Here is a 12,231-nt window from a genome sequence, read left to right on the forward strand (position 1 = left end):
ATATGCTTTGCAGCCAGTGTCACTTGATAGCCATCAGGTGTTGGGACCCTGCCTGATTTTTTTTTCCCTCTTCTGTCTAGGATTGGGATTCAAGGGCCACTTTGACCATGTTAAGCGCTGCACTGGCTGAAATCAGCTAAACTCAGTAGAGAGGAGGGATTGAACCTCGGATTTTGTGATCAGTGTGGATTAATTTACATGGAGTGCAGAAAGGGGATCTTGTATTTGGGAGCCATCAGCTGACCTCCTCCCCGCCCCCTCTCTCTCTCTCTCACTCTCTATACACCTGCCCCTGTGTTCTGACATATGACTGATTCCAATGAGGAACAAGTTAACTATCTTCACCGAGCACAAAGAACATCAAGTTTCAAAGACGTACTTTGTAACGAACAAACCATTGTTCAGATAGAGTACACACTGATCCGGGTATAAAACCTTATCAGTGGAACTTATAAATCCAGTTTAATGTGTGACTGTGAGATCTACAAATCTCCTGATTGCCACACCAGCCATTACTTTGGCCACTCTGAGCTTAGAAAGAATGAAGAACTTTCATTTCTATAGCACCTTTTGTGACCTGTGGACCTCCCAAAGCACAGCAAGGTCCCAAAAATGACCAGATAATCTGATTTTTGTTTTTAAACAGTCCCATGGGATCATTTACGATCACCTGAGAGGGCAGACAAAGCCTTGGTTAAACGTCTCGGGTACCTCTGACTGTACAGCGCTCCCTCAGTACTGCACCAAGGGTGTCAGCCTGGATTATGTGTTCGACGCTCTGGAGGGTCACTTGACCTCTCTACGTTCTGGCTCGGAGACTAGTGTGCTACCGACTGAGCCGTAACGTCTGAGCTCATGAGAAGACATAGTTGTGGTATGTGTGCCTCTGTCTTTTCAAGAACTGGATAATGGCTATTCGGCCATAATTGGATGGTTTTAGCCAACAGATATTCGGAGATTATAATCTTGTCAGTTTTGGCTGGATTTGAACTTCAATCTCAAGGTGAAAGGACAGTGCAAATGGCAACAAGATGACTCCGCCTTTCAAATCTTCATGTTAGTGGTTTGTTTGTTTAACAGCGTCATTTTACTTTGTCACTTTTTATTTTCTTGTGAAGAAAATGTGTTGCAAAAACCACATCCTTGAAGGGAAAAAAAACCAGTTTAAACCATTTGCTTTAACCCAACTGTTCATTTATTGGAAGTATTTCACAGCAACACATCCACTGATCTCAACCATTCCCCCATCGTGAAAATATCTGGAATGGGAATGGTCAGAAGGATTGTTGAAGATCCAGATGAAATCCCAGGGAAGTTCCCAGGAAACATGCAGGTGTACATGCCGATCCTGTAGTTTGACCTGGGTAAATGTTCACTGTACATTGCTATCTACTGACCCAATCCAAATAAACAAGCTAATGTTTAACTCTGGCCTCTCCTCTTCTCAAAGGAAAAAAAGTTAAGTGCTTAGTGAACTTAATAAATCATTTTAGTCTCCCCACCCACCATAGCAATGCAGACATGAGAAGAGTGGCTAGGGTACCCACCCTCTCCTCCCAGCAGTCCTCCCTTTCTGTTTTCCCATTTCTTGCCCATTGATTCACTTGCTGCATGTGGGGACCGTGTCAGTGATACAAGTTAGTCTCGCCAGAGGCAGCAGCTTCTGAGATGATTACAACAACTACTGCTGGAGTCTCTCTAACTTTTCTATTGGGCCTACAAGCAAATGCAGCTGATGAGAATCTTCTCCCCCTTATCTGATGGGCCCGCCCCCACCCTCTCATCTGGTGGGTCCTCTGCCCCCCCCCCCCCACCTTGTCTGGTTGTCCTCTGCCCCCCCCCCCCACCTTGTCTGGTTTTATATTCAGCTCAGTGCGTTTAGTTTCAGTTTTCTGCCCTCCTTTCCTGAAGGCGCTGACTCCTTAATGGGCTTCGGTTGGTGCAGACATTTTCCACCCTTTGGCTCAGTGAGTGCTGGCAGGCTGTCTAGCCGGAGGGCAGGAGAGTGATGTCCCTATCCTATCCTATCCTATCCCTGCTGGACACCTGTTCTCCAGCAGTGCTGACCAGATGGTGATTGGGAGAGCGGGCCCTGGCTGGTGGATGTCCTCGCCTTTGCTCGGCAGGAGGGTCACATTTGGTCACTACACCCATCGCTGCCGGCAAACTATCCCAACACAGACCAGGGATGGGTCTTCCTGGTCTGCGGGACTCAGTTCCCCCTTGGCTACTGCACGGAGTTAAGGGAGGGAATGCGAGAGTTGGTGGATTCTTGCCCAGAGCCGTCACCTACTCCCTCTTCCTTGCCCATTTTGAAACCTCCTCAGTGCCTCTTTTCCGCAAGGCTGAGTTCCTGGAACAGCCAGTGCTACATTCCTTGGCAGTTGAGCTGCCACGTAGCAGTAAGTTCAAACCGGCCTCAGATGCTGTGTGCTCTGTGGTGAGAACTAGGATTGTTCTTTTATTTCTCTTCCAGCCCTCGCCCCCGTGCAGTTCCACCTCTTGCCCAGGTGGGCATTCCATGCGTAGGTTGGTGCAGGAGGCAAGTGCCGGCAGGATATTCGACCATGGAGGGCATCGCAGCACAGCCCAATCCTGGTTCTCGCTCAGTGCAAGCACACTTTACAGCAAGGGTGCCCTGTGTAGCACTCAGTGCTGGAGAAACCCTGACTAACTTTAATCCAGTTCACCCCTCCCCCACCCACCCTGTTCAATACAACAGACATTGGGCTAATTCTTTTGCTCAGCAGCTTCTCTGACTGAAATCAGTTAACTCTACACAGACCAGGGCTCAAACCATGAACTGGCCTGAATTAATACAATGCCAATCTCAGTCTTTGCCCTCTGCACAAACGAGGAAGATTAAATCTGATTATATATGAACTATCAATTAGCAGAACGTGTGACCTAATTGTCACAACCTTGCTCACTCTTTCTTTCATAAACAAGGGAAAGTATCCAATGAAACACTGGATATTATTTTCCACTTCCCAAATGCTGGCAAAGAGGAACATGCGAGTATAAAGGCAGAAAATTATTAAAGAGCAGAGAATATACACCTTTTCCTTCATGGCCTATCCCTTTAACAGAAAATGTAGGTCATGAATAAATTTGAACAGTAACTGAACTATAACTTAGTCATCTGGTGTCCTAGAAAATACTTTCCATTTATTTCCTAACAGAAGATGTCTGTATGATTTGAAGCCACTTGGAACATTTGTTAAAAAGACAAAGAAAAACATGCATTTATATAGTGCCTTTTGCAACTTCAGAACATACCAAAGCACTTTACAGCAATGATGTACTTTTGAAGTGTCGTCACTGTTGTAATGAAGGAGACACAGCAGCCGATTCCACACAGCAAGATGCCATAGACAGCAATGAAGTAAATTAACTCCCCTGTTCTTCTTCGCAATAGTGCCTGAGAGGGCAGACAGAGTCTCAGTTTAACTACTCATCTGAGATGACAGCACTTCCAACAATGCAGTATTCCCTCAACTACTGGCACTGAAAGCCTCAGCCTGGATTTTGCGCTCAGATCTCTGTAGCGGAACTTGAACCCACAGCCTTGTGACTCAGAGGTAAGACTGCTAACCACTGAGTCACAGCTAATGTGTTGTTTGAAGAGTGTTCTAGATCCCCACGCGATTCTTATTTCCCCACCCCCACCCCAGTAGAAAAATGTCCTGCTCCGACAGATTAAGATGTTTGTCTTTCTGGTAAAGTTGATATCTTGGTCCTTCCCAGTCCTGTCCTTTTTACATCATCGTGCACGCACAGTTGAAGCATGCCAGCTCTGTGGCATTAAAGGTGGCCCTGGTGGCAGTTTCGAAAACCTCCCAGACGCCTTCTTTTGTCTTGGCCGAGCATTCTAGGTAATCGTAGGCGCCAATCATCTCCGCCATGGCCCGGCCCTCTTCCCACCTCACCGGCTCCCTCTTGCTCCTCGCCAGTTCCTTGCGGACCCGCTCGTCACTCCGCAGGTCCTTCTTGTTGCCCACCAACACCACTGGCACACCGGGGCAGAAGTGCTTGACCTCAGCCATCCACTTTTCCGGGATGTTGCTCAGGGAATCAGGGCTGTCCACCGAGAAGCAGATCAGGATGACGTCGGTGTCGGGATAGGAGAGAGGCCGCAGGCGGTCGTAGTCCTCTTGTCCGGCTGTGTCCCAGAGCGCCAGTTCCACCTGCTTCTCATCCACAATGATATCGGCCACGTAGGTGTCGAAGACAGTTGGGACGTAACCTTCAGGGAACTCGTCCTTGCTTAACACAAACAACAAACTTGTTTTACCACAACCACCGTCACCAACCACCACCAGCTTCCTCCGTACAGTCGTCATGATCTTCCGTTAATTTGATGTCCAAAAATATTTCAACGTACTCTCCTTCCCCAACACTGAGGAGTGAAGTTGTTACAGGTAGTGTTGCCAGTCAGGGTGTAGCCAAAGTGTACAAGCACAGACACATTGCTCAGCTGTAGATAACGTACTCTCTGGATATGTTGCTGAGTTCGAAGTAGGAAAGCAAGGTGGAACTGGTTGGGTTCTATGGGCGGGTTGGAATGTTGACCTCCCAATCACGTTCAACTGGTCATGGGAGTGAGCCAACACTTCACATGAAATAAACAATAAAAGGTGAAATGATTGGCTAGCAATAGTAAAAAAGAATGAACAGCTGAGTATAACCCAGGCTCTAATCTAACTTTGTCAACACAGACTTCTCTTTTGAGGTGGCTTGCACAGTTCATGGTTTTTATTTTTTTAATGAAATTGCAGTGTGTTACTCTTCTCTAAGACCTTGTGCTCTGCTATACAGGAATGGATTACGATACAGAAGTAATGTGGATTCTCCTCGTAACTATCCTCCCCTGTAATTACAGCTGTACACACTGAGAAATCTTTGTTGCCAGGCAAACTTCTTTTTTAACTAGGCCAGAACAAGCCAAGCTCCCTTCTTCTGGTGCTATGGGATCCCAGGCTTATTGGAACTGAAATTGTAGATGCCGTCTGTTTATAATTTGGCTTACTGGTGTTTGGTCACCACACTTTAGGAAGGATGTGAGGGTCCTTGAAGCAGAGATGATCAATGATTTCAAAAGCAAATTGGATAGGCACTTGAAGGAAATAAACTTGCAGAGCTATGGGGATAGAGCAGGGGATTGTGACTGATTGGATTGCTGTAGAGAGCTAGCATGGACTCGATGGGCCAAATGGCTTCCTTCTGTGCTGCAATGACTCTGACTATTTTTCTAGCCTGGATGCTGGAAAGATAGAGCAAAGTGTACTATCCAGGCCTCCAGAATCTGCTGGACTAGATTATTAGCATAGCCTGTTTGCAGGCCTCCCCCCATTCCCCTTCCTTTCAAGGTTTTGTTCCAGGAAATGGAGGAGGAAACAGAAGCCCAGCTGCAGGCCTCGCCCTTGTAACCGCGGCCACTCATTAGTGACGAGGACCAGGAGTCCTGGCGAATTGATGCCTCCCTTAGTCGAGGTGCTGAAGCCCAATGTAGCAGCCCAGTTGCTGCTGTCTTTCGGATGTGATGTCAAACCGAGGCCCTCTTGCCTGGACAGAGAAGATCCCATGGCACCATTTTGAAGTAGAAGAGGGCGTTCTCCCCAGTGTCCTGGCCAATATTTAAACCCTCATTGACATGACTAAGGAAAAATAGAAAAAAGCTGGAAATACTCAGCAGGTCAGGTAGTATCTGTGGAGCGAGAAACAGATAACATTTCAGACCGATGACCTCTTACCACACTGTTCTGACGAAAGGTCGCCCTGAAACATTAACTCTGTTTCTCTCTCCACAAATGTTGCCAGACCTGCAGAGTATTTCTGGCATTTTCTGTTTTTATTTCAGATTTCCAGCATTCTCAGTATTTTGCTTTTGTATCTCTGAAAAAAACACATTATCTGGGCATTTATTTCAGTGCTGTTTGCAGGAGCTTGCTGTGTGCAAATTGGCTTCCATGTTTCCTACATTACAACAGTGACAAGTACTTCATTGGCTGCAGAGAGCTTTGGAATGTCCTGAGATTGTGAAAGGCGTGCAAGATATACAAGTCCTTTCTTTGCTGTAAGTCTCACTCCTGTGCGAGGCGGTGGAACTATGAGCCAGGCCAGTGGGAAGAGTTTTAATAATCTAACTGCCCTGGGGAAGTAATATTTGCTCCACGTGATTGGTAGACCAGCCTGGAGCTCAATGAGGCAGAGGTGTTTGTTCAATCCCCCAATCCCCAGTTCACCCAGACGCCTGGACAGTGTAACCTAACTCTTTGGCAAGCTTTTGATCACCTGTCCTAATGTCTCGTTACGCGACTCGGTGTCAAATGTCTGTTTAATTGACCCTCCTGTGAGGCGACGCGGGACGTTTTACTACATTAACGGTGCTATATAAATGCAAGGTGTTGTTGTTGTTGTATTCCAACGTTTTCCCAGTTCCCTAACCCCAGCATAAGTGCGTGCCTTCAGGGAGAGGGGAGGGCAAATCCTGTCAGAAATAAAGAGCATTTAACATTTTGTAACACAGCCCTCTTTGATATAACTTAACAGTAGCCCGGGTACGGAAAAGGCACTTCTGCATTTGGCTATTTTCTTGCTTGCAAATGGGGAGGAAAAAATGCATACACAGAACCACCAGGGCTTCAAAAGGCAGCATATAGCTACTTCCATTGTGCACTTCCTTTTACTTGGATTCCCTTTTCTCCGTTCAGCTAGACCGTTGTGAAACCTCCAATTGCAGCTCTTGTTTCTGGGCTTTCGTGCCAGGCAGAAATTGTAACTTGCCGAGGTCCTTGTCCCTCCTGTAGCTGACAAAAACGGAAACTTGAGAGGGAGAAAAAGGAAAAAAAAAATCACTGAAGAGGAAATGTCTGATCAGAGTCCAAACCTACCCACCATCACCCCCCACCGCCTTCCCCTCCTCTCCCCCTCCTCTCCCACTCTCCTCCCTTCCCTCTGCCCTCCCCCTCCCCCCACTCCCCTCCCCCATCTCTGATCAGAGCAATGAAGGAATAATGTGACAGGATACTTTGCTGTACTTATCGCTGCTGATTAGGGGACATTTTGAGTTTGTGGGATGTCACTGCCCTACTGCGTGATCTGCTTCTCTACTGTTGCCCTGTGTTCACAACATTGCCTCTCATCTACATGGAATTAAAATGCTGCTAAGTTTTGATCCATTGGTAATGTAGAAATAAGAAATGCTGTAAATCAAGAACAGCTGTGTCAGAATCTGGAAATTGAAAAGATAGGTTAACGTTTGGGGTCCTTTTATTCATGTTTTTTCTCGTGAGGGAAGCGAAATAACAGTTATGATGGAGGCGCTGCACCCAAAATGTTGTTGACCTCTCATTCAGTCATGTTAAAATCAGCGGCCTTGAGCATAAGATGTGTAAAGGGTGTATTCCTTTTTTTTTTAAACAAGCTTCGGTTTTATTCAGAATTTTGCAAAAGTGACTAAACTTCAGGTTCTAAATTTGAATCCAGAACCGTAAACAGCCCTTTCACTTCAGGCCTTTTACCCACCGACTGACCTGTGCACCTTCCAACATTAGCGATTTTTCCTTTTTTTTGTGATCTGTTTCTGCTTCAGATAGTCGTCATTCGTGTGGGCGAACTTGTGGGAAATGAGGAAGGAATGGTGAGGCAACTGCTGTTAATGTGCCACCGCCTTGTGGTTTTCCCCCAGAAAGATTGGACACGATTTGCAAAAATACGATCACCCAAAAATATCAGGCATATTCCCTTAAATCCCCACATCATAAAGAATCTGCTTTGTTGGGTTCAAATCGGTGGTCTTGATCTTAAGGTTTGCAAATGCCTGTTGCTTCATTTTTTTTAAAAAAACAAGTTAGATCAGAGTTCTGCAAAATTACTAAATTCTATGTTTGAATCCAAAAAAAAAGGTAAACAAACGCCCTCGCACCTCGGATCTTGCATCCAGCGAGACATCAAGAAAGGGCTTTTTGTGAATTAAGGGATTTTTTTCTGATTGAAAATGCTTCAAATCAAATAACAACTTGCTCACTCTGAAGAAGTCATGCGTGTTAAATGAAGATTGATGACTTGTGGAAATTCTAAATGTGTTTTTCCCCCCCTCTGGTAAACTGCCAATTAATAATTAATCTGAAAAAGGAATTACAGGGGAGAGGAAAATGCCAGTCTGTCTGTCCCTCACATCACCCCAACTTACTTGCCTGAATTTTGGAGTGAGAAGAGAAAGGTATTTGTTCCCAGAGCAGCATCTGATTATGCCCCTCCTGTCTAAGCCTATTACCCCAGTGTAGTGTTGATCAGTGTTTAGAGGGAGGGGAAGAATTGCATGTGCTGGACAGACCAATGTACAGAAAGCACTGTTGCAAGTGCTTTGTCAGTTAATTGTGATTTCCTGTAGCTCTTGATTAGAGAATTTTCCAGGTGAACTGTACAGCAGGAGCGATAACGTTTTCTTTTTTAGGCCTGTTTTTGTGATGAAAGAGTTAACGATCTGACCGCTTTTCTTTGTTTCACTTGCTTTCTGTTGCAAAGAAAGCCGTGCTAGGCAGTGCCACATGCAGGCCGACTATCTTACTGCAGGCTGCTCCCAGCATTTTGAAGAGTTGGGAAGGCATGAAACCAGCTGAGCCACACTTCTGAGAAAAAGGAATTAGAAAATTATTTAAGATCACCAGATAAATTTGAAATTGTAATTTGGTCTGTTCAGCGATGCCGAAAAAAATTGTGCGTCACCATAGAAAATTTACGCAACGGGCACAAAAGGAGGCCATTTGCCCCTTCATGTCTGTGCTGGCCAAGAGCGAGCCAGCCGAATCCCACTTTCCAGCTCTTGGTCTATAGCCCTGTCGGTTACAATACTTCAAGTGCATATCCAAGTACTTTTTAAATGTGATGAGGGTTTCTGCCTCTATCGCCCTTTCAGGCAGAGTTTCAGACCCCCACTTCCCTCTGGATGAAAAGATTTCTCCTCAACTCCCCTCTAATCCTCTGCCAGTTACTTTACATCTATGCCCCCTGGTTATTGCCCTTTCTGTTAAGGGAAGTAAATCCTTCCTATCCATTCTATCCAGGCCCCTCACATTTTTTTTGTTTCCAATCTCTCCATATCCTCATCCCTCCCTATCTCTAACCTCCTACAACCACCCAGGATCCTTGCGTTCCTCCAATTCTGGCCTCTTATCATCCCCCCACTTCCTTCAAATTCAATTCAGTTTACAGCAAATATTCCTGATTTACCTTTCCCTAACTATTTTATAAACCTCTTGGGGATTTCCTTTCAAGGCTGAAAAGTCAAGCGTGTCTCCAGTTTTTGCTCATTGCTCAGAATGTTGACACTAAAGGCCGGCTCAGGTCTGCAAATGAGACCTGAACCGAGCCCGGCCCGACCCGAGTCCTTCCATTTTTTTCCCGTGCCCAACCCGATCCGACCCGACCATCAGTTAGCCTACCTTCCATTTTTCACTTTGTTCTTTACCTGCACAAGCTTAAAATAACTAACGAAACCACCTTTAAAGTCCAAAAAGTAAATTAACATTAGAGTCACTTACCTGAGGTGGTGATAGAGCGTGTCCGATCCAGCCCGCCCTGACCTGAGCCCGAATGCCAGACCTGGAAGTGCCTCGGGTTTGGGTCAGGTAGCAGACCTTTACTCGACACTACAGGTCAACCATATGGTTCTTCCAACAACAAAAGTTTGCATTTATATAGCACCTTTAACATAATACAATGCCCCAAGGCATTTCACAGGCATGTTATCGCCCAAGGTTTGACACCAAGCCACAGATGGAGATATAAGGACAGGTGAAAGATATAAGATGGAGATATAAGGACAGGACCAAAAGCTTGGTCAAAGAGGTAGGTCTTAGAGGAGGAGAGGCAAAAAGGTTTAGGGAGGGAATTCCAGAATTTAGGGCCTTGGCAGCTGAAAGCATGGCCGCTTTTGGTGGAGCGATTTAAAATAGAGGATTTAAGATACCCCAGGGGTGTAGGACTCACGATGGGCTGAAGGGCCTGTTTCTGTGCTGTATGACTCTATGACTGGAGGGGGTTAGAGAGATGAGAATGTGCCGGAGGCCATGGAGGGATTTGGAAACAAGGGGCAGGATTTTGCGTTTTATGTTGGGACCCCCCAACATCGTGGTCAGATGCGGGTCCCAACCTTAAACTGTTGGAAGCAGTCACCGGACAGTGACTTTGCCTTGATTGGCCATTAGCGGCCAGAGGGCGTGCTTGCCAAACAATTAAGGATGGTGGGCGGGCTCTTGAAGGTGGAGGGCTAATAGGAGGCTCTCCAGGATGGATGGAACTGCAGCCTGCCATTGCAGGTAAGGGAGAGAGAGGGCTCCTCCATCTCGACGCCACTTCTAAGCAACTTTAGCAAATCTGAAATAACAGATCACCACAGTTACTAGACCACCATTGTGGAGGGGAAACCCCTCCATAGGGCGGCCTCCAGCCGCAGTTGTGGCCAGGAACGTGGGGCAGGGGGTGCCTGTCTCTGAGTCAGCCTTGAGTGCTGGCCCCAGAGAAGCCACCTCCAGGCAGCTGCTGATGCCAGTTGGGGGCGGGGGGGAGGGGCTGGGTTCCCTCATGGCGGCTGGAAAATTCATATCAGCCTCTGATAATTGGCCATAATTGGGCTTTAAATTACCTAAAATATCTACCCACTACTTTCAGGCGGGGAGCCATTCCACCTGATCTGGTCTCCAGGATAATTGCTTTGGGACGGGATGATGCCGGCAAACCAGCACGCAGCTCGAAATTACGCACCCACTGTTCCTGCCCCCAATTTGGGGCAAAAACCCTGCCCAAGGATGAGCATTTTAAAATTGAGGCATTAATTAGATTAGATTAGAGATACAGCACTGAAACAGGCCCTTCGGCCCACCGAGTCTGTGCCGAACATCAACCACCCATTTATACTAATCCTACACTAATCCCATATTCCTACCAAACATCCCCACCTGTCCCTATATTTCCCGACCACCTACCTATACTAGTGACAATTTATAATGGCCAATTTACCTATCAACCTGCAAGTCTTTTGGCTTGTGGGAGGAAACCGGAGCACCCGGAGAAAACCCACGCAGACACAGGGAGAACTTGCAAACTCCACACAGGCAGTACCCGGAATCGAACCTGGGTCCCTGGAGCTGTGAGGCTGCGGTGCTAACCACTGCGCCACTGTGCCGCCCTAATGTGCCGGAAACAAACTTAGCTCAGCAAGCACAGTGCTGATGGGCAAATGGGACTTGGTGCGGTCTAGGATACAGGCAACAGAGTTTTGGATGAGCTCAAGTTTATGGTGGGTACAACATTTGATGCTGGCAAGGAGAGCATTGGATTAGCCATGTCTAAGGGTAACAAAGCACTGCCTCCTGCAGGTGAATATCTCTTGTGTCTCCGTGATCAGCCACAGTGTATGATTCGATTACAACTTCCATCCTGCTGTCTTGGCTTTCCTCTTACTGAGATTTTCTTCTCCCCTGAATGTGCGGACTGTACCCAGTCATCATTTGTGAGTCCCGACACAGAGTAGTGACGGGCCATTAATTGTGGAGGGGAAACACAACTGAGCCCGATTGTGCTCATCGGTTAGTTTGGCCTCCATGCCAGAGGAAGGGTGTCAAGTTAATAGAGAGGGTACAGTGCAGATTCGCTCGGGTGCTGCCTAGTGTGAGAAAAGGCAGATTTCATTAGAAGAGATTACAGGGCGAGTTGTTTAAAGTTATGAAGGGATGGCACAGAGGAGATAAAGAGTGTTTCTAGTGTTTGAGGGGTCTAGAATGAGGGGACATGGATATAAGATAAAAATGTAAGAGATTTAGGACAGAGAGCAGGAGAAATATTTTTATACAGGGGGTTTGGAGATTGTAAAATCACTACTGGGATTATTGATTAAAGCAGAGACCATATCAGCAATTAAGAATAGGTTAAAGGAAAGGAGAATAAAGCATTACAGGAGAAGAATAGACCCATGGGATGAAGATTACTGTCATGAGAGGAGGGATAGAGTCAATACAGCACAGAAGGAGGCCATTTGATCCATCATGTCCATGTTGGAAATGTCCTGTTTCCATGTTATAATTTCTACATAATATCTGCACAACAGCAAATTCCAGTGAAGGTGTGTTTGAGAGAAGATTGTGATCATGTGCAGGAATTCTGGCTGATTTTTATTTATTTACCCTTCCTTAGACCAGGGGTACTGAGACCAATTGTAGCACCAGTGTT

General features: G+C 46.3%; 2 protein-coding genes across 4 annotated transcripts in view; one reads left to right on the plus strand and one right to left on the minus strand.

Moving 5' to 3' along the window:
- Window positions 1–12,231, plus strand: part of pum1 (pumilio RNA-binding family member 1) — a 170,673-nt gene that overhangs the window by 11,397 nt on the left and 147,045 nt on the right. The window lies entirely within an intron of this gene.
- LOC137347251 (rho-related GTP-binding protein RhoB-like) lies at window positions 1,844–4,550 on the minus strand. Its single transcript, XM_068011553.1, has one exon. The coding sequence runs from the start codon at window positions 4,341–4,343 to the stop codon at window positions 3,759–3,761; it is 585 nt and encodes a 194-aa protein (XP_067867654.1). The 5' UTR covers window positions 4,344–4,550; the 3' UTR covers window positions 1,844–3,758.

This window comes from Heterodontus francisci, chromosome 31, assembly GCF_036365525.1.
Source record: "Heterodontus francisci isolate sHetFra1 chromosome 31, sHetFra1.hap1, whole genome shotgun sequence".
Taxonomy (NCBI): domain Eukaryota; kingdom Metazoa; phylum Chordata; class Chondrichthyes; order Heterodontiformes; family Heterodontidae; genus Heterodontus; species Heterodontus francisci.

Excerpts from the sequence above, each read along its gene's own strand:
- LOC137347251 (XM_068011553.1), bottom strand. The coding sequence starts at position 4,343 with ATGACGACTGTACGGAGGAAGCTGGTGGTGGTTGGTGACGGTGGTTGT.